The sequence below is a fragment of the Oncorhynchus gorbuscha genome, linkage group LG24 (genome assembly GCF_021184085.1).
Source record: "Oncorhynchus gorbuscha isolate QuinsamMale2020 ecotype Even-year linkage group LG24, OgorEven_v1.0, whole genome shotgun sequence".
Taxonomy (NCBI): Eukaryota; Metazoa; Chordata; class Actinopteri; order Salmoniformes; family Salmonidae; genus Oncorhynchus; species Oncorhynchus gorbuscha.
In genome coordinates this window covers 4,191,983-4,215,521 of record NC_060196.1, presented here as the reverse complement: position 1 = coordinate 4,215,521, position 23,539 = coordinate 4,191,983, and the positions used below count along the sequence as shown (strand labels likewise).

The window sequence follows — 23,539 nt, the reverse complement described above, 5'->3', positions numbered from 1 at the left end:
TTGCTGGATTTGAACATGCCTTCCTTTTGATGCTTACGCCCATCCTCCATCCCTGTCCGCAATGCCCTAGCAAAACCAAAACCTATGTGAAGATAACAGTGCTCACTGTTGCCCCTAGTGGCCGGTTTCAATGGACGTCAAATACTGACTTGTAATCATGGGTGACCTGTCTGGTGTAAGGGGTGTGTCTGTGTGTGTAGTTGGTGTGTGTTGGGGGGACAGGTGGCATATACCGGAAAACCCTGGCACCAGCCACCTTGTGAGGATTTATCAGCCTGCGACAGTCGCGGCTGGACAGGGGACAGATGTTGCAGTTTACCCCAAGACTAGGCTATATCCAGCTAGTGTTAGCCTAGCGCTATAGCTAGCCTAACCTAGGCCACATGGGACAGTACAAATACAGATGGAGAGAGAGCAGAAAGTGGAGAAGCCAGGCTCATTCACCCTGAGACAGAAACTCCTCTTTTTTATCCACCTCCCCCATCCTCCGCTGAAGCACCTGAAATGTCCATTTTGCTAACTGCCACGCCGCTGCAGGGAAGCATTTTAATAAGTCGTATTAATGCCAACTGACAAAATTTGCTGTTTTTAAAAGCAGCGGAACACCGGCAGTTATCAGTAAAGCTAAAGGAAATATAATTAGCTAAGGGGATTTTATTTCCTACAAATTGTGCTACTTATATATTATTGTATAGGAGGAAGGATATTAGCTGTGACAGGTGTGATGAGGCCTCCCTGGTCGAGTTGTATTGAGTTTAGGCACTATTTAATATTTATGTATGTAAATTCATGGGCAGTACTGGCTGTGGCCAAGACGTGGCAAATGTGTTTTGTGCCCATCAATAGATTCCCAAGTAATTAAAAAAGTTATTATGAATAACACTTACACTACTGAAGTTTAAAAGCCACTTTTGATTGATTCACTTTCCCTACTCTGTTGTTTTTCTAACTTAGAAATTTGACATAGATTGCAGAACCGTTGATAGAGCACGATGTCAGAGCTTTGACCTTTAGGTGTAACCCTGAGTGAGGTCATGCTCGCGTTGCCATAGCTACTATCAGCGGATTGTCTTGTTGCCCACATTACATCAGCGGCCTGGCATTGTTGGGGTCAGAGACCAGACTGTGACCTCGCCATGGTGACCAACCTCTACTCAGAGAACAAAAACATGACTCTGGCCCGCCACACTCTCTCTCTTCCTCTCCGTATCTCTCTTTCTCTCTCCATGAGTTGACATAGTTTATTGCGTCAGATGATCTGGATGAATATGCCATTGTCAAAGAAGGCTTAGTTTTCACTTGTTCATCAGGAGTATCATCTGTAAACTTTGTCATCACAACTTTCACAGATGTCGAACAGATTGCTCGATAAGATATAGGCTAAAGGCTACTAAAGTATATTTCATGTTTTATGGTGTACATATAAAGTATGTTTTGATGTTTTAATATGTAATTACATGCAGTATATTCTCAACAGCAGGAAAAGAAACGATCTGGCTTCAGACTGACTGTACAGTATGTAAATATAGAGAATGAATAGGATGGAAGCAACAGTGAACATTTAACCCCTCGCTTCCAACTATGCTGTGACCATGCTGGTCATGGGTGGAGGGAGGGGTGGGCAGTCAACACCTGGTCCCCTGTTATGAGTGCTCAGTTGCTGGTGCAGGTGAAGCACACACCCCAGCTGTCCACACACACACACACACAGATATTCACACACGCCTGCGCCTGTACTGGTGTCAGACACCCTATGGTTTAGTCCCTTTCAACACAACACAGGAGTGGAGAGGCTGGAGGTACACCAGAGTTCAACCTACTGCCATGCACATGCACTATGTACTGTGAATTCTCACTAACCTTGGATTTCCTCAACAGAACCTTTATACAATAACACACGCTTCCATATGTGACTATATGTGGGCTTATACATACACTGCATGGCAGATAGGGCGGCAGGTAGCCTAGCAGTTAGAGCGTTTGAGCTAGTAACGGAACGGTCGCTGGTTTGAATAGCCGAGGTGACAAGGTGAGAAATCTGCCGATGTGCCCTTGAGCAAGGCACTTAACCCTAATTTGCTTCAGGTGTGACCGTACTACTAAGGCTGACCCTGTAAAACAACACATTTCACTGCACTTATCTGGTGTATTTGACAATAAAAAAATATTTTTTACAAAATAAAAATTCACAATAGAATATAATAATTCCTTAGGCCTCTTTCTTGTAGTTCTAATGTGTTCATGGCTCGCATGTGTTCTCTACATATGTCTACTGATTACTGTTACTTGACTAGGACTTGTCCAGCTTCTCTCTGGACCTTTATGATAGATAATAGACATTTTAATCATGTTATGCTCTTTCCTAATTAGAAAAATGCAAAGTGGCCGTGTCACCTGTGGACATGATACAGGCAGTCCAGCCAGGAGGGCTAATTTGGGCTCTGCTAATTGCCACGGTAACGAGCCTCCTGCGCCTCTCATAATCTGCATCTCAAATGGAACCCTGTTCCCTATAGAGTGCACTACTTTTTGACCAGAGCCATAATGGCTCTGGTCAAATGTAGTGCACTCTATAGGGAATAGGGTGCCATTTAGGACTATTCTCTCAGAGGGAGGAGGTGGCAAGGGATGGAGGGATGGCAGGATGGAGGGATGAAGACACAGCTCTCCTCACACACTGAGAGGTGTGAAAGAATGTGCCGGGCCAAGTGAACACAGCCTGCAGGAGCCCAGCAGAAGGAAGAGAGACGGGACAGGCTGCGCTGTGAAAAACTCAACCCAACGCCACCACCGCGAGGGAGAGGAATGGAGATTTCCATTTTTAACGTTGTTATTAAATGTATATGACATGACCCAACGTGGAAATGCAACAAGTGAAGGGTAAAACATGTAGTAATTTACAGAGGGATAAGTTGGGGGTGAACTCAACTCTTAGGTAAACGCCATTGCTGTTACATGTACAGTGTGACACAAAACACAACGTGGAAATGCAATAAAGTGTTGTCTTCTACTTTAGCTAATTCTTTTTTTTCCCCACAGAGGAGAGGTACACTATTGTTGAGACCAGGGGAAGTTATAGCAGCAGTTACTTACAGTTCATGTGACATACGGCATTGAAAAAAATTCTAACAATAGCACGAAATTAAATGTGTGTATCTGTAGCCTAATGAATATGGGGGTTATGCAAGTGTGAACATGAAAGGGTTAATTTCAAATGTATGTTTCATGCAAATTAATCATAATTATTTATTTGGGAAAACTGGGGCTTTCCATTGGGCTTCTGAATTACTATTCAATCCATAATTTCATCAATTCAGGAAATGTACATTTCACATTTTGAAGATTTATAATTGTGTGTAAAATAAAAAAATAATTGCAATCAATATGAAAAATACTGTACTGATACTGTATTTCAGTATCTTTGCCATATTTATTATTTATAGAAGTTATCAAATACATGTTTAAAAAAAATATGTAGGGTTTTGCAGTCAGCAATACACCCTGTAAGCTTGGGGCACCTTGTCCGTTTCTACGCTGTTATCGCGGGCGAGCTCCTCTAGAGCGTGTGTGCGAGCTAGTGTGTGTGTGAGCGTGTGTGTGTGTCTGCTCTGCTGTTGCTGCCCTCTGATCCCTGCATTAGTGTTAGTTAGGGGCTCGGAGACACACTTACACAGAGAGCAGCCATAGTCAAGACACGGCAACAACAACAGCACAGAACCCTCCTCCTCCTGTGGTCCTATACCCAACAATACACTTTAAACCGCGAGGACAAGACAGGTATACAGTCCCTGCCATCACTCTCGCCTACAATCTCAATGGGAAAAAACCTTTTTTCTTCTTATCCCTAAAACAAGGAGGAGAATGTGACAAAAAGGGGGAAAATGCCAAGGAGGAAGCAGGAGCAACCCAAACGCCTGCCTTCACGTAAGTCGTTTGCTGGTTTTGTGCAATTTTAATGGGTCTTCGTGTGTTTTGCGCAGTAGTTTAGGGTTAAAGAGGTGAAACAGACAAAGACACGGCGTAGGTTATTTCTCCTTTTTTTTTTTTTTAGGTCTGACTGAGCAAGGCAGCCATGTTGTTGGCGATGAGTAACGTTAGCTAACCAGCGAGTGCATGAGCTGTACGTGGCTTTAATCGAGTATAATCGATAAAGGTCCCCTTTCCCCTAAAGGTTGCGGTCAGATAGCTTGTGTATCGGTTGTATATGGTATAATGTCTGAGCGTTTTCGTTTATCTGTCTGTGCGAGCGAGTCTCTTTCGGGGGAGAAAGGGGAGGATCTGAGAATCTGGCCGCAATAAAATGAAGGGTCAGTCGGATCAGACAAGCCAGACTCGGGGCTAACCGTACCTCAGTGTTCCGAGTAATAGCGCTATCTAGCAACGCTCGGTAGCTAACTTCACATTTCGGTTAATATAAACGTCTAACTTTCTCTCTCACCACTCAAAACGGGTGTATTGGTTCCCTCCGTAGGCGCTCGCTCTGTTTTTACGTCGAGCTCTTGAAAGTCTGGAGATGATATATTTTTTTGAAGCAGAGGTATTTTCTTCCGCCCAGTTCATTGAGGTTCAAGTCTGCATGCAGGCTATGTCAAAGCCATGGTCGGTCACCTGAAGTTCCGTTTTTTTTCTCCTTCCCTTTGCAACCATTCATTGCAGACAGACTACGATCAATAACGCGGGCTAGAGACGCGAAATGGCACATTCCCAATTTCTCGTTATGTTGTTACTCCGAATGTACAGCAGAATGTGCGATTTTGGTATATATATTGTTCATTTGACCCTGTGTAGCTTGGATGTTTAGATTGTGCTTTTATCAGTCCAATAATGAGAAGCTGCAATGACACACTTCGGCCGCTAGAGGATGACTTCTAGGTAGAATGTGTGGATAAAATGATCAGAGGAATTGGCTTAGTGTGGCAATTTCCCCTGCTGTAGTGCAATGTCCTGAAGACCTGCGTAAGAACATGGCTTAATGAGTTATATTGGTATGCAAATGTAATTAATCTCATAAATCAATGATGACTTAATGAATGTACCATAATGACACAGTGTAGTCTTTCTTAAATGTCAAACAATGCAACGGTTCAGTGCTATTACTAGCTATGATCAAAAGAGGATTTATATACTTTGTTGTATAAAGTATACAAAATGTGAAAACAGTGCAGTAAATATCAAATTAGCGTTTGTAGTGCCATAGTGTGAGCTATTAGTGTCCTCTTTCCACGTGTGTATTTAGGCTACTACAAACTTCCACATATCCCGTCCCAGAGTCATAAAACATCCCCAAAATAAGACCGTTGTCTCCTCATCCACTGACACAGCGCTCAGGTGTTTGACCCAGAGTTGAACTAGAGAAATTGCGTCGGTTGGCTGGATGAGAGAGTGGTATTTGGACAGTAAGCTCTCACTCACATGTTACCGACGGCGAATGTACGTACCTAGAAACGCCGCTGGAGTGGACGGAGCAGGTCATGCTCTGTAGCGTATAATGACATCAGTGGAGGCTGGTGGGAGGAGCTGTAGGAGGACGGGCTCATTGTAATGGCTGCAGTGGAATAAATAGGGAAACCACGTTTGACCATTCTATTTATTCCATTGCAGCCATTACAATGAGCCCGTCCTCCTATATCTCCTCCCACCAGCCTTCACTGACTGACGCACCATACAGTACCCTGGGGCTCCAAATATTTCGTTCTATTATATGGGTTAGGTTACATGTAAAACTCATTTCATGTCGGGCCGAGTGTCTGCGGGTTTTCGCTCCTCCCTTGTACTTGATTAAGGAATTAAGGTCACTGATTAGTAAGGAACTCCCCTCACCTGGTTGACTAGGTCTTCACTGAAAGGAAAAACCAAAAACCAGCAGACACTAGGCCCTCCATGGAATGAGTTTAACACCCCTGGATTAAGTAATGTTATAGACATGTTACAGCCTCCTGTATGCATCAATTACAGGATTTCATATAATACCAAAGATAAATCCTTTTCTCTTTAATAAGTTGTGGCCAATATTTTACTTCTCCTCCATTCAATCACAAAACTGATACAGGACAACCTTTATTTATTCTGTATAGGTTTTCCTCCCACACTGACTGGAAGTCAGTGCCACTTCACCTTATTGGCCGTCTGTTTGTTTGTTTTCATTGTTCAGCTAACAACACCTACACCGATTGGTCACGTGCCAGGAACAAGCACAATATTGAAGTTCAGATGTCTGCATCTGTACCGATGCCCTCTGGTGAAAAAAGCACGATTACACATTGCCTTTAAACTACTAAAGGTGCTTTATCTTAGCCCAGACACATGCAGGTCTAGATGTTTGGGGTTGTGTACTCTGCTTTGCTCTGTGCAGGCCAAGTGTCATGCTGTGTATATTAGCATACATGGCATGTGAGAGAGGGCACACACACGTACACACACACATACTCACAAGCTGGCCATGGAGGTCACAGTACAGTGCAGCGCCCTCACTCAGACAAGTAAACATGACCTTTGGCGCCACAATGAAAACGGCCACTCTTTATGATTTTGGTACGCCCATGATTATCTATGTTGAATTCTATTGGCCGATTACTTACTGTAAATATTGACGGTAAAATTATCACTTGGATAAAGCATAGAGATTTTTACATGTAAAAGTAGTACTCTTTTTTTTTTAAGTGTAGATTATGCTGGAGGTCGGTTTTGAAATATTGTCAACGCAAGCAGCATTCTTTCAGGCCCAGAGGTTTCTAGGTCATTGGTCATACTTGTGTTATGTCACCAAATATTACTTCTAAAACCTCTCTCTACTCTTGATAATTTCGGCAATCATTCTGAATTAGCTTTAGGCTATAGGGCCTATCTCCTGAATAAATGTTGAAGTAGGCTTAAACTCAAGATATGGATACGAATTGTAAGCTAAAAATAAATGAGAGAGATACCCGATCATGAATGGCAAAAGGTCAGGGGCACTGGGAGAGCGTGAGATGGAGACATTTTCTCCTCTCCCTGTCTCCTCCTCTGCTGGTTCCTCAGGTTATCTGCATTTGAAATGGAGGGATTTTAGCCCCTGCCTCTACCTGACCGACCGAGTGCTCTTCTCCTTTCCTCCTCACCACCAGCCAATGGCTGGGTGGTTCTGTACCTTACTGTAATGGCGGGTCACTGGCGCCCTTCCACTTTCTATGATTATAATGACCTTGGCGGGGCCGGGGCTTGAAAACATTGGATTAAGGGGAAAGGAAAATGAGGGGAGGTTTCCATTTTGCTCTTGGCATCAAATTTGTGGGGAATTTCTGCCAAGAATCCCCTCCGCCACTTTCCACCACCCCTCAACTTGACGGGGCGCGGGCTCTCATGGACCGCGGTGTCTGCCGGCTGGAGCTGAAGCGGATAATGATACACAGGCTTTCACTTAGAAATGAATTAAAGGGCAGGAGGAAGGTGGTGGGATGCCTCCTTCAGCATACGCTTCCATAGAGGGGAGTTTGAGACCCGCCGCGGTCAACACCATTCAGATTCAGTGGGTCGGCCTAAAACTGGCCCCATTCAGGCTCTCCGTGACTTGATGGAGAATTGAATGGATAGTAATTGGGAGGCCGCTACAGCGGTTGATCTTAAATGAAAGTTGTTGGGGTAAGTTAACTTTATAATGGGCCTGGTTCCAGAGAAGCTTCTGGGGTTTGATCAATACACATTTAAAATGTGTTGTTGCTTTCTGCATCAAACAGGTAGGCTGGCTGGCAATACCAAGGCCTGCAGGTATTGTCAGGATTCCAATGGGCATCCACTATGGTTGGGCGGTATGCAGATTTTCACACTGTCATACCGTTTCTGTACCAACCATTACCGAGTCAAAAATATATAGGCAGCTTAGGGTAGAGCAAATTAACATTCAATTCTCTAGCAACAGCTCTGGTGGACATTCCTGCAGTCAGCATTCCAATTGTACGCTCCCTCAAAATGTGAGACCTCCGTGGCATTGTGTTGTATGACAAAACTGCACATTTTAAAGTTTGTATTTTATAGTCTCCCACACAAGGTGCACCTGTGTAATGATCATGTTGTTTAACCAGCGTCTTGATATGTCAGGTGGATGGATGATCTTGGGAAAGGAGAATCACTCACTAACAGGGATGGAAACAAATGTGTGCACAACATTTGAGAGAAATAAGCTTTTTGTGCACATGGAACTTTTCTATGATTTTTATTTCAGCTCATGAACATGGGACCAACACGTTACGCGTTAATATTTTTGTTCAGTGCATATGTAACTTACCGTTCTAAACAGTGGCGTAGCATGCATCCCCCAACCCACAAACATTAAAAAAAATATATATATATTCATATTTTTTGGGGAGGTATTGAAAATCATTCAGCGGTATTTAAAAATATCCCGGTGTACCGGTATAAATGGTATATCGCCAAAGCCTAGCATCCACTGAGAATCCCTCCAATTCATCCAGAATGCTATTTTGAATCAAGGTTGTCAATGAGGTGACACTTCGGTTAATTTCCAATGCCCTGAGTAATTACAAAAACATGTCTGATAAGCAACTCGCTTCACAATAACTTCAGGGGGCTACTTGTGAGTAATTAACTCTGTTTTGGACACTTCATCAAGTGTCAAACTCACTAGAGGTGCTAAGCAGGTAACTTAAGATAGGAATCCTTTATGCCCAACAAAAGGGACTCATGGAAGCATAATATGCAAATCTCCTAAAGTAATTATTTAGGGATGTCCATTGCCTTCCCCCATAATACTTATTCAGTTAGGCTTAATTAGAGCGGTTTCTTGACAAAGATCCAGGGATGACATCCCAGCCTGATTGTCAGCCATGACACTTGATCTGGTCTCTCTCAAACGACATCTTCAGCGTGGCCTCTGTATTTTACATTGAACTAATTTAACAGAACAAATGAAAGCTCCATGTCCACTAGGAGGCCTAAAAATATATCACAAAGTTACCAGCAATCTGTTCCACACAGTACCTACCTGGTCTCAATCAAACCCCCCCCTCTTACTCCTCCGTGTGGAATGGAAGTGCCTTAGCCTTGGTAACGATTTTCTCCATGTTGACAAGCCACAACAGGGAGATGTACAGCTTCGGAGAGCAGCCCTTTGGCTAGGACGTAGCCCCGGCACTGAGTAATACCAATCTCACAGGAGTAGCACAGGCTCTCAGTTGGCCGTAGTTCATAAGGAACTGCGATCAGCTCGCTGGTGCAGCTGGGAAAGACAGAGGGGAAGAGAGAGGGAGAGTACTGGTGGTGGTGGAGGAGGTGGTGAGGAAGCTGCTAAGAGCTCTGGGCGGTTTCTCTGTTGTACCACACAAAGTGCATCTAGGGCCCTGCAGGACAGGCCTTTAACAGGCGTGAGGGATGTAGAGATATAGAGAACGAGAGAGAGGAGGGAGGTCTGGGGAGCAGGAAGCTCTAGTCGGCCAGTCGTGCCAGACTGCTGCCTCTGCTTCTGAACAGGGATGTGATTTATTATCGAGGCTCCTTTCACTCTTAAAAGAGAGATGGAAATGACATCGCAGAGAATTAGAGAGGTCTCCTAAATTGTCTCTGAGAAGAAAGCCATAGCTGTAGGCGTGGGGATATTTCGGAGCATGTGGTACGCGTCTAACTGGTGCGTGAAATCAGAGGAGGGTTTTTGCTTAGGTTGGCATAGATTTTTCTTTCCTTTGGTGGTGAGGCCTTTTTAGTTTAGATAGTGGATACTGATTCGGTCACTGCGTTTGATGGCCCTTGCCAAGGGGCCAGTCTTGGCTGCCCTGTATAACCAAATAACTGCACTCCACTCTCTATGTTGCCAGGTTTGAAATACATGGTAATTTTATGTAGCTCTATTGTCTTGATGTATGTTGTTGTTAGGGGGGCTTAAAATGGCTCTCGTCCAACACGCTGATCTTGTCGCCCTGGCGGAGAGCACTCTAGCACGGCGGAGTGCTAATGTCATGACCTCACTTCCTGTGTGGGTGGAAGAGAGGCAAGGAGGCCCCCACACTTGCCAGGCTCTTGTTAGCTTTTGGCAGCAGCAGCCAGGCAAACTCTGTCCTCTCTGGTCTGGAAGTCAGTACTAGGCTTAGGCAGTATCCAGATTTTCATACCATCATACTGGGATTTACGGTATGACTGCATAGCACACAAGGGGGTGCTAAAAAACGCAAAAATGCCCTTTGCGCATCTATTACCAGAATGCTCACAGAATTAGCACAAGTAACATCAAAGTCCCATAGACACTTTTAACTGAATGCTAACAAGCGAAAATTGACAAACTAATTGCAAAGACAGGCAAATTCAGCTCATAAAGTTGTACAAGCACGCTACCAAAAGTCATTTTTGTCGAGTGGGTACAAGTGAAACTGAACAAGAGAAATTGTGCAAATGAAAAAGTTGTGATGCTTATTTGAAGGAAGAGCAGCATGTGTACACAAAGCAGAGGGGAGGAGAAAAAACCGCTACTAGGAAGCACAGGGAAAAAATAGCAGCTGAACAGGTAACTCGCCAAGAAATCTTGGACTTCTCAAACACGGCAGAAAGCCGTTATAAGGTATCTGATGGCAAACATTTGATAGTGAATTGCATACAAGCGTAACTCCCTCACCTCATGTGCCCCACACAACAGAGGCCGTGTCTAGACTTGACAGTTCGTGCAGCTTTAGTATTCTGATCATAGAGTTCTGATCATGGAATTCCGAACACGTCATGCATCTACACCTACATTTAAATGTGTCCACAGTGTTTCCGGATTCTCTTTTCCCGTGCTATATTCAAATGCCAGTATGCGTTCTACAAATGGTGGAATAGGCTAAATATGATATCGCAACAACTGATGGCAGTAGCTTACTACTGTAGCTAACTAGCCAGCTAACCTCTGTAGCTAACTAGCCAGCTAACCTCTGTAGCTAACTAGCCAGCTAACCTCTGTAGCTAACCAGCAAGCAACGCTGAAGAGATTGCAAACGGGTTAGCATAACTCTAGCCAAACAAAAATGTTTTTCTGAAGATTAGCTGGCTAGCATTTGAGTCCAGCAAACACATTCCACACATTTCCACCTATGTTTATAATGAAAAGGTCCCTCTCGGTCCCAAAACACAAGTTTTCTGGAGACTTGTGGGAGGAGTGCTGATGACGTCGCCCACTGTATGCGCTTTCGGTAGCCTGACTGCATCCAGACTGAGGAGAAATCCACACACAATGCAGCCCTGACCAGCTCCTGAAGTGGTCAGGCAGATCTGAACACAATCACACCACAAAGACACTTTTGTGTGTCTAGACTAGAGGTCGACCGATTATGATTTTTCAATACCGATTATTGGAGGCCCAAAAAAAGGCGATACCGATTAATCGGCCGATTTAAAAAAGAAATATATATATAAATCGGTATCGGCTTTTTTGGTCCTCCAATAAGGTCCTCCAATAATATATATATTTATTTATGTATTTATTTGTAATAATGACAATTACAACAATACTGAATGAACACTTATTTTAACTTAATATAATACATCAATAAAATCAATTTAGCCTCAAGTAAATAATGAAACATGTTCAATTTGGTTTAAATAATGCAAAAACAAGTGTTGGAGAAGAAAGTAAAAGTGCAATATATGCCATGTAAAAAAGCTAACGTTTAAGTTCCTTGCTCAGAACATGAGAACATATGAAAGCTGGTGGTTCCTTTTAACATGAGTCTTCAATATTCCCAGGTAAGAAGTTTTAGGTTGTAGTTATTATAGGAATTATAGGACTATTTCCCTCTATACCATTTGTATTTCATTAACCTTTGACTATTGGATGTTCTTATAGGCACTTTAGTATTGCCAGTGTAACAGTATAGCTTCCGTCCCTCTCCTCGCTCTTCCCTGAGCTCGAACCAGCAACACAATAACAGCCATCATCGAAGCAGTGAGTGGCTCAGAGCGAGTGATGTTTGAAACGCTATTAGCGTGCGCTAACTAGCTAGCCATTTCACTTCGGTTACACCAGCCTCATCTCGGGAGTTGATAGACTTGAAGTCATAAACTGCGCTATGCTTGACGCACAACGAAGAGCTGCTGGCAAAACGCACGAAAGTGCTGTTTGAATGAATGTTTACGCGCCTGCTTCTGCCTACCACCACTCGGTCAGAAACTTAGATACTTGTATGCTTGTATGCTCAGTCAGATTATATGCAACGCATGACACACTAGATAATATCTAGTAATATCATCAACCATGTGTAGTTACCTAGTGATTATGATTGTTTTTATAAGATAAGTTTAATGCTAGCTAGCAACTTACCTTGGCTTACTGCATTCGCGTAACAGTCTCCTTGTGGAGTGCAACGAGAGAGAGGCAGGTCGTTATTGCGTTGGACGAGTTTACTGTAAGGTTGCAAGGTTAGATCCCCCGAGCTGACAAGGTGGAAATCTCTCTTCTGCCCCCGAACAAGGCAGTTAACACACCATTCCTAGGCCGTCATTGAAAATTAGAATGTGTTCTTAACTGACTTGCCTAGTTAAATAAGGTTATATTAAAAAAAAAATTGGTGCCCAAAAATACAGATTGCTGATTCTTATGAAAACTTGAAATGGGCCCTAATTAATCAGCCATTCCGATTAATCGGTCCACCTCTAGTCTAGACTCATCTATTCAATGCGATCTCCGTATTATGATAGCAGAAGTCAAATGTAAGTGTCAAGTGTAGACACGACCAGAGACTCGCCGATAGATCAAACGCTATGGACTCACCAGCTCCCACTTTCTCCCGTTGTGCTATTTACAAACACATGACAGGCTGAACTGTTCTGGGGAACTATGGTAAGCTTCATAATGTAAAATAATGTGACAGGTGAAATGAGGAACACAATCTGCTTTTTCTTCTAACGTATTGCACTCCTAACGTATTTGACCGCAGGTGTTAACTTAAAAAGTAGCTACAAATATTCACATTTATTTTTTTAACTTCAAAGAAGCCATTTTGACGGTATTGAAAAACCATCCCGTAGCTTTTTCCAAATACCCGGGATATAGTATGTATGGTATAATGCCCCAGCCTAGTCAATACCTCCTTCCACAACACTGTAATGTACAGTTAGGTTGAGCAGCGAAGAGCGAGTCTGCCACACTAATGCATTTAACTAGCCAGGCTAACAGCTGTGTCTGGCTGCTTTGTGGGGGGTTTTTGGGGCCTTGATTGGGGCCGTTTCATTGCCGAGCGGAGATTCAAAGTGCCAGGAACGAACGAGGCAGGACAGAGGGACCGAGGCAGTCAGGCTAGGCAGATGCAGAGTAGTGGAACCACACAGTATGTAAGGCTCTCAAGGGAAACAATATATCACATCCAGAGAGAGTGGAAGCGTTTGGCTGTGTTTACAACAAAGCACCACTCCAGACCAGATAAGTTAAATTCATTGACGTGAAGTCATCTCTGTGAAAGCCATTGTCAGTGGCGGGTGGGGCGAGTGGAGGTTATTTATGACGCTGAAACGCAGGTGAGTACCTGGCGCTGATGATTCTGTGGCTGCCACGTGCGGAGAATGCCCTTCCATTTGGCACAATGCAGATGATGACTTCACCGCGTCTTCTGAGTGAACCGCTGTGACCTTGAGGTAGAGAGGCTCAGGTTCTCTAGCGTTGTCCCATTGTTGTCTGAACGAGGGCATTTTGCCGTCTGATTCGTCCTCATCGCGGTAATGAGATGAGTGCATTATTGGACGTCTAGTACTAGACGACTATCACTCATCATGACGGCTCAGGCATTCTAATTAGCCAGATATCTCGTCATCAACAAAACGGAGACAAATGCCCCCCAAAAATCTGGAACTCAGGATAGCTTGTAAAACCTTTTCGTGAGTTGATAATGAACAGGGTTTAGTTGGACTGATCTGTATGTGATTGCCTCTTTTGGTTCCTGAATTACCAGTGTGTTCTCAATAGACAAGTCAGTCAGTTGTTGGTTCAGATTGCTAGGGCTGCATCCGCAAATGTCACCCTATTCCCTACATGGGTCCTCGTCCAAGGTAGTGCACTATATAGGGAATAGGGTGCCATTTGGGACACAGCCTAGGTCATTAATCCCTGCACTCTACGGGGAGTGGTCAGCACCAGATGTATTGACACTTCCTACCAGAAGGTTTTCTAGATTAGCGACAAATCCTCCCTGGGAAAAAAAATGCTTAAAAACCTAATTTGGCACGCACAGCCAGACTTTGTGTTCAGCAACTCTGGGCCAAAGGAAGCATCCCAGCAATCCCTCCCTCTTCTTTTACCTCTCCTTCTGGTCCTTTGGCCAGGAACCGCCTCATCCTTTTTTGGCGGAAGTACATTTTGTTGTTCTCATGTAGCATCTCTTGTGAGAGCCAGTGGATTGACCTTGATGACCCTCCCAGTCAGTGATGAGGTCTTCAGAAACAAGACCGCTCCAACCCACTGTACCCAGAGGGCTTAAGTAATGGTTGTCATAGCGATCGTTATGCCGCAGAGAACGGCCTCTCTCACGGGTGAAAGACAGCGACAAGGCTTTGAATGCTGCAGCTTTCAGGTCACAACCTGGTTATGACAGATGTGGACGGAACCAGAAAAGGCTGGATGGATATGGATGCAGTGCACACAAGACTAACAACAGACGTACATCAATGTCTGGTCTGTATAGATTTCAGGTCAGGATTTGAGATCGACATTATCTGCCACGCAGGACATGTCTTTTATACCTTGAAAGCGAGAAAAGGCGAGATGGGTATTGGCCTGTGTTCCAAATGGCATCCAATTCCCTTCATAGCCTACAGGCCCTGGCCAAAAGAAGTGCACCATGTAGGGAATAGGGTGTCATTTGAGATGTTGCCTAGGTGTGACGGGGAGCAGCGGCGGGCGAACAATGCCTCTTCATTCCCACTGGCTGCCCTGGCCAGGCGTTTTAACATGGAGATTGGAAACAGAAACAGCCCCCCCCCCCACCTCTTCCTCCCCTGGACCTGCATGCAAATGAAGGTTAGCCTCTCCTGCTGTGCCACTGCGATTCTTCCCTCTTTTTTTTCTCTCCCTTTTTCTAATGGACGCAAACTGGCTCTGGCTCCCTCCCCCCCTCTGCTATTCCTAGGGAAGAGGAAGAAGGGACCGGGACCAATCCTGATTAGTGTCCCTGTCCTGAGTGACAGGCTAGAATCCAAGCAGGCACTGCCTCAGGCGCCTCTGCCAAACTGCTGCCAACCCAATACCACCATAGAAAAAGCCATATTTTTCCGATTCCCCCCCCCCCCAGCTCTCTATCGCTCAGCTCTTCACTCCATGCTCACTCGCTCTCCCCAGCTCTCTCATACACACAGTCTCTCTCTTATACACACATAGTGCCTCTCTCTCACACTGTCTCTTACACCCACAGTCAGTAACACACACATTTTCTCTTTCTCACACACTTTCTCACAACCACCCACCATCTCTCTCTCTCTCTCTCTCTCTCTCTCTCTGGGGGTGACTGGCTGCTGTAGTGGGACTGGTCGACCGTGTTCTTGTGCCAGTGGGCTCAGTGTGATTTACGCTGGCTGGCTGGAGGACTGCCCCCCTCCCCATTGTGCCTCCCCCCGTCTCATACCGTATGGCCCATACACACACTGCGCTCTGCTCTCTCACTCCTCTCTGTGTCTAAGTGGGCAGCCTGCCCCTCAGTGTGTGTGCCAGAATGTGACATACTAGTGATGCTAGCTATGTTAGCGTCATTGCTACTTAGAGTGAGCCCACCTCTTAGGGTCGTCACCAGCCACAAAGTCATAATTATCGTTTTAAAGCCTGCCTATTTCTACAATTTATCTTCTTAAAATATGATTTTAAACCTAACCTTAACCACACTGCTAACCTTACGCCTAGCCCTAACCTTAAATTCAGATCAAAAAGCTCATGTTTGTTTTCCATGAAATTATATAGCTAATTTTGACTTTGTGGCTGTGGTAACTAGTAACAGCCACCTGTTGTTTCACCATTAACAGGGCTGTATCTGTTCTGTTCTGGAACAGTGTTGTCGTGGCACACACGTTTACTACAGAAAGTCTTGGCAAAATACCCTCAGTCATGATACCAAATTTATGGGATGGATGATGGCAAGGTTCCCCTTTAGTAATTATTTATAGTCCTACATTTGAGTGTAAGCAAGTGTTCACATACTGTACATAGGAACTCTACAGCAATATCGTACTGTAGCCTAAATTTAGGGTTTACTGTATTTTTGGCACAGTGAGTGAACTGGTCTTAGGGCTGTTACGGTGACCGTATTAACGCCACACCGGCAGTCATGAGTCATAATCGCAGTCAAATTCCACGTAACCGTTGAGTCACGAGAATCTCCTCTTATGCACTCTGGTCGTGCGTTGGTAGTACCCAACTCACTAACGATCATTAGGTTGCTAATCAAATCAAATTGTATTTGTCACATGCGCCGACTACAACAGTGAAAAGCTTACTTACAAGCCTTTAATCAATCAATCAATCAATCATAATCACTAGTTAACTACACATGGTTGATGATATTACTAGTTAATCAACATGTCCTGCGTTGCATATAATCGACGCGGTGCGTATTTGCGAAAAATGTCTCTCGTTGCTCCAATGTGTACCTCACCATAAACATCAATGCCTTTCTTAAAATCAATACACAGAAGTATATAAATTTTAAACCTGCATATTTAGCCAAGAGAAATCCAGGTTAGCAGGCAATATTAACCAGGTGAAATTGTGTCATTACAGGAATATTTAGTCTTATGGATGCCAACCGTTAGATAAAATACGGAACGGTTCCGTATTTCACTGAAAGAATACACATCTTGTTTTCGAGATGATAGTTTCCGGATTCTATCATATTAATGACCTAAGGCTCGTATTGCTGTGTGTTATTATGTTATAATTAAGTCTGATTTGATAGAGCAGTCTGACTGAGCGGCGGTAGGCACCAGCAGGCTCGGAAGAATTCATTCAAACAGTACTTTCGTGCGTTTTGCCAGCAGCTCTTCGTTGTGCTTCAAGCAATTGCGCTGTTTATGACTTCAAGCCTATCAACTCCCAAGATGAGGCTGGTGTAACCGATGTGAAATGGCTAGCTAGTTAGCGTTTCAAATGTCACTCGCTTTGAGACTTGGAGTGGTTGTTCTCCTTGCTCTGCATGGGTAACGCTGCTTCGAGGGTGGCTGTTGTCGATGTGTTCCTGGTTCGAGCTCAGGTAGGAGAGAGGAGAGGGACGGAAGCTATACTGTTACACTGGCAATACTAAAGTGCCTATAAGAACATCCAATAGTCAAAGGTTAATAAAATACAAATGGTATAGAGTGAAATAGTCCTATAATTCCTACAATAACTCCAACCAAAAACTTCTTAACTGGGAATATTGAAGACTCATGTTAAAAGGAACCACCAGCTTTCATATGTTCTCATGTTCTGAGCAAGGAACTTAAACGTTAGCTTTCTTACATGGCACATATTGCACTTTTACTTTCTTCTCCAACACTTTGTTTTTGCATTATTTAAACCAAATTTAACATGTTTCTTTATTTATTTGAGGCTAAATTGATTTTATTGATGTATTATATTAAGTTAAAATAAGTGTTCATTCAGTGTTGTTGTAATTGTCATTATTACAAAAAAAATCATAACAATTGGCCGATTTAATCGGTATCGGCTTTTTTTTTTGGGTCCTCCAATAATCGGTATCGGCATTGAAAAATCATAATCGGTCGACCTCTAATAGCGAGGCTATATACAGGGGGTACCGGTACAGAGTCAATGTGCGGGGTCACCGGCGTTAAGGTAATATGTACATGTTGGTAGAGTTATTTAAGTGACTATGCATAGATAAAACAAGAGAATAGCAGCAGTGTAAAAGGTGGGTGGGGGGGAGGGGGAGCAGTGAAAATAGTCTGGGTAGCCATTTAATTACATGTTCAGGAGTCTTATGGCTTGGGGGTAGAATCTGTTTAGAAGCCTCTTGGACCTAGACTTGACTCTGGTACCGCTTGCCATGTAGTAGCAGAGAGAACAGTCAATGACTAGGGTGGCTGGAGTCTTTGACAATTTTTAGGCCTTCCTCTGAAATCGCCTGGTGTTGAGGTCCTGGATGGCAGGAAGCTTGGCTCCAGTGATGTACTGGGCCGTACGCACTACCCTTTGTAGTGCCTTGCGGTCGGAAGCCGAGCAGTTGCCATACCAGGCAGGGATGCAACCAGTCAGGTTGCTCTAGATCAGAGGTGGGCAAACTTTTTGACTCGCGGGCCACAATGGGTTCTAAAATTTGACAGAGGGGCCGGGCCAGGAGCATTTGGAGGGAGTGTTTGGGCCGGATATACTAAAGCATTAAATGTAGTGTGTGCAAACCTCATAGCACAGTAAGAACACTACAACCCAATTTATTAACTGTCTTTCAAATGTGAAAAATAGCCCTTATCAGTTAATAAATTTGTCTCATGGAATATGCAAGATATGGCATTTACATACTATTTCGCAGATACTGGGAGGAGGAAATGTAAATAGATTAAAATAACATACGCACTGTGATTTATCAAGATTGCGTCTGTTTTTAATAAGTTTCAATCGAAGGTGCAAAGTTAAAGAAATCAACATTTATTGAAAAATGGAATCACTTTCAACATTCAAAACATATTATTACACAACAAAATACTCAAGCTCAATAATATCTACTTGTGTTAAACTCCGCAAAATCATGGATGGATTGTCCTGACCGCGCGCTCTACAAACTCGCCACGGACGCCCTCGCCTTCACGCGCAAACAGTACATGTGTATCGTTGCCAAGCACACAGACATAGGCTGTATTAAATATCCTACCTGCAGCTGAAAATGTAAATTTAAATTAAGAGCGATGTTGTGCGTAAATGCGCATTGCTCTTAATTAAAAGACGCACTTCCAAACTTTCCATATGCATTTTTTCATAACACAGCAGAAAAACTCACCATTTCAGTGGGAACAGTGTTGTTGGTCTCCCTTTTTTGCCAGTGCATCAAAGTCTGGAGTTAGTTTTGTTGTGGCAATTCTCAGGACAGATCTGAGGTGTTGGTCAGTTAACTTGGATCTGTGATGGGCTTTGTTGATTTTCATGACGCTAAACGTCTGGTCACACACGTTGACTCTGTAAATTAGCTGCCAACCTCTGAGCAGTAGCCGCCCGTTCTTGTGTTGACTGCTTGCTAGCATAGTTTGCATGCTTCGTGGCAAAGTGACGGCTGATATTGTACTCTTTGAAAACCGCAACAGCTTCTTGGCATATCAGACATACAGCCGTTGATCGGACTTCAGTGAAGAAGTATTTTGTTGTCCACTCCTTATTAAACACTCGGCATTCGCTGTCCACTTTCCTTCTCTTTGGTCCGCTCATTTTCACAGAAGGGCTTAATGGTGACGTGAAACGAAGTGAAAATTAAAGTGAAATAAAGAGAAATACGCGCCACTCCAACAACGGTCAATGTGTTTTGAGTGCGCCATCTATTGGGGAAACGTGAGTATTGCAGGGAAAGGGGAAAAAAGGAGGTTTTTACTATAATTTGGACAAGTTCGGCGGGCCGGATTAAAAAGCCTAACGGGCCGTATGTGGCCCGCGGGCCGTAGTTTGCCCATGTCTGCTCTAGATGGTACAGCTGTAGAACGTTTTAGATGGTACAGCTGTAGAAAGTTTTGAGGATCTGAGGACCATTGCCAAATCTTTTCAGTCTCCTGGGGGGGAATAGGTCACCACAATCATCTGCTTTGTCTTGATCACGTTGATGGAGAGGTTGTTGTCATGGCACCACACGGCCAGGTCGCTGACCTCTTCCCTATAGGCTGTCTTGTCGTCGTCAGTGATCAGGCCTACCACTGTTGTCATTGGCAAACTTAATGATGGAGTTGTGCCTGGCCTGCTACTCAGAGCTCTATTCTCCCTCCATCAGGTCCTAAGGGCCTGCTACTCAGAGCTCTATTCTCCCTCCATCAGGTCCTAAGGGCCTGCTACTCAGAGCTCTATTCTCCCTCCATCAGGTCCTAAGGGCCTGCTACTCAGAGCTCTATTGTCCCTCCATCAGGTCCTAATGGTCTGGTACTCATGACTCTATTGTCCCTCCATCAGGTCCTAATGGTCTGGTACTCAGGGCACAGATTTGAAGATGTTATCGCAGGTGCAGCGAAATGCTTGTTTCTAGCTCCAATAAGTGCAGTAATACCTAGCTATAATAATTATATATTTTTTTAAATACACACAATCCATCCAAAAAATCTAAATGAAGAAATACAAATAAATAAGTGTTCTTCTAAGCCCATCCGTTTCTATATGTGGTCCCTTGTGAAAGCAGAGTTTTGATAGCTGCCACTAAAAAGAGGAGGATCCCAGCTGCTACTATATGTATTTCTCAGCTGTGCTATGAAACCGGAGACCCCCGGCATGATTGGAAAAACGAACTGCGGGAAGTGGCTCTCATTCGCTATTCGGGTGCATATCGACTGCCCCTGTTCCTGCCCATTTGATAATGGGCCATTCTAAATCGAAACAAATTTGACATTAGTAAAGACAAGATTAAATTGAGAATAAGTCTGATGGGTGAACATATGTTAAATTGATGAGAGAACAGCGTGTGCAACCTGAGGCAAGGAACAGAGCGCAAGCTTTTTTTGAGACTTTTTCAAATCATCAATAGCAGCCCATATACGTTCTGATTTCTAAGACATTCTAATGTTTGTATCATTCACAACTAAAGTTCCCAAATAACTGTAAATCTAGCATATAAAGACCTGTTTCAAATGGTCACTTTATGCTCAACATGGCCACTTCATCTGTGCACTCGCTCCAGAATGGGAAAAAATATCCTTTCTATTGTATTCAGCTAAGTTAAATGATATTCTTCTTACTATAAAATCATCATCTAAAATAATGGCACTGGACTTCTAAGCCTACATTGCCTGCTAACTGAAGTAGCCTGCGGTCTATGACATGGTGCGTAGCCAGGTAACATACAGGAGGCCGACTCATATTCTGTTCTTCTGGAATACATTTTCTTCATATCATAATGTTTCTTTAAACCTGCCGTAAATAAATAATAGATTTACTGTGATGGTGTATGTTAAATTGATTTATTAGACCTTTTTAAATGATGGTCCCAAGGCACTCATCAGCGGCTTGTATGCTGGAGGCCTGGAGATACTACATGTGTTTATGCTAATTAATGGTCCGTTACCGTGAGACCGACAGTCATTTTGCGTGACAATAACAGTCTGACAAAATGTCATGACTCCCACGGCTCTAACTGTACTCCAATAATCTACATACGTAGCCTACATACATACTAGTACCTATCTATGATTGGTGACATAGTGAGGATGCTAAGGGAATGTCAGTGTATTATGGACATTATTCTTAGCACTGTGACAACTGTAACGAGACACAATTATTCCCATTGATTTACATCTAAAAGCTAAGTTGTCCGTCAACCTCGGAGAAATAGGCCTTTGCTTTGTGGCGGTTGCCAAATCTGAAGCAACTTTGGGACTGAAGTACACTGAAACTGTTGTTTTCACCTGAGAGAAGTAACCCAGGACTGGCCTATATCAAAATGGGCTATCTACCAAGTATGCAAGTGGCAGTAAAAGTATAGGCTAGTCAATGTAGCCTACCTGGGCTGTGTTACCCTAAAGCATCGTAGCACTAAGATCATATTTTGTCCATTTTAGTTTCTTAGTGCTACGATGCTTTTGGGAAACACAGCCCTGCCTTCTCTTCAATGCTATCCACTGGTTGTAGTTTCTATGACAACTTTATCCTATCAAATGTCCTTGTGACCTCTTTCAATATTATGAAAATAATGTGGTATTAAGTGTCATAATGTATCCTTGTCTTATAGCTTTCACTGTCGTACTACTGCTACTTTTTATGGTTCACCAGAGTAATGTTTAGGCTGAATCAGGGTATAAAATGTACTTTTTGGTCCACCAGCCACTTTTCTTTACCAGCCAAAATGCTATTTTTATTCACAAATGTGAGTGAAATGCCCGACCTGTGGAGCACTGACCGCCCGCCAACGTGGCTAGTGAAATATGGTAGGTGGCGGGTGTTCATTTTAGGCCCTGGGCTGAATGGTAAATTAAGAAATACCCTGTTAATTGCAATTACAGGCACTCGGTGAGATCTGAGTAGCCTATTTCTGTAGTGAAAGTGTGTGTTTCTCCCTGGTGTTTTTTTTTTTTTTTTTTGTGCTCTTTGAGGAGCTTTGATGGCACATCTAAGATTATGGGCATGTGTTGTTTCTGTAACATAAAAAAACAAAAACAAAATCTAAAAATGGACGGGAAAAATAAACGCGGGTGCAAAGGGCGCTCCATCTGCACTGAGGAATTTCAGAGGTCTGGGGGCCTCGACTCGACTCATTCTCTTCCAAGAACACTTCTCCTTCCTCTTTCACCTCTGGCACGAGGCCCGAAGTACCCACAAACTGCCGGGGCCAAGGCCAACAGCACACAGATGGTTATATGCTGCGCTACATTTCAATACGACGGACAGAACCGAACCACAGACATTACTGTATAGCAGGGGCAACATGAGGCCCACGGGACAAACCCAGCCCGCAAAATATTTTTTGGGGGGTCCCCTCAAAGTAAAAAAAATAATTACAAAAATAAATAAAAAGACTAAAATCATCAGGAATTCTGCAAAAAAATTGTTTAATTTAGTAAATCTGTTCCCAAGTATTCCCACAAATAGAAAAATATATATGATTGTATCTAATAAAGGTATGAAATTAATGTTATTTTCAAATACAATCTCTTTTTGGGATTAGTTGTGGTCAATTAGCGGGGTACAAATTATTGTATTTATTTTTCGACAGCGGTAGGCCCATGGCTGAATCTAGTTGCTCTATATAGTTTGGGCTAACAGCTACTCCGGATCCCGGTCCATGCTGAGAGTGTGATCTAGATCAGGGTTTCCCAACCTCTCAACCAAAACGTGTACCTAGAGGCGGCCCCGGGACCGAGTTTGGGGAAACCCTGGTCTAGGCTAACTCCTGAGCCACCATGAATGATGGGTTTTCCAGTTTCCGCTTCCCCCATGTTATCTATGACAGATACTGGAAACTGGAGTAGCCATTTTGGCACTGGCATGGGATAAAAGGTGATGGTTGTGTTTGTGGTTTAAGAATGGGTTGTGTGTGGACATAAGCCTACTATAGGTGTAGATGATTTAGAGTATGGGCTTCTTTCTAACTCGGGCTGTTAAAAGCACAGTTCTAGTTAAGTGCTGTATTTTTAAACTGGTAAATGCCATGTGGTGCTCCCAGAACTCCAAAGGGCATGAACCCTCTTGAGTTTGCCCACGCATCGCCGTTCCTCTGAGCCTGGATCAGTGAGCCGCACTGAGAGCTGAATATCTCCGTCTTTATCTCTTTCAATCACTGGTCTCAGACCAGTCTCTCACTCACAGTCCCCTTGGGCTCTGGTCAAATGTAGTGCACTGTAAAGGCAGTGCACTGTACAGGGAATAGGGTGCCATTTGGGACTGGGAGGATTTATGACAAACAGCTGACTAGTCAGTCAGTGACATGGTGCCTTTTGT

General features: G+C 43.6%; 1 protein-coding gene across 1 annotated transcript in view; it reads left to right on the top strand.

Annotated features, from left to right (window-relative positions):
• The first annotated feature begins 3,578 nt into the window (after positions 1–3,578).
• LOC124013285 (zinc finger protein 827-like) overlaps positions 3,579–23,539 on the top strand; it is a 125,496-nt gene continuing 105,535 nt past the window's right edge. Inside the window, exon 1 of the mRNA XM_046327551.1 lies at positions 3,579–3,924. Within this exon, the coding sequence (XP_046183507.1) occupies positions 3,882–3,924 (43 nt within the window). The 5' untranslated portion in view covers positions 3,579–3,881. The remainder of the gene's footprint in view (positions 3,925–23,539) is intronic.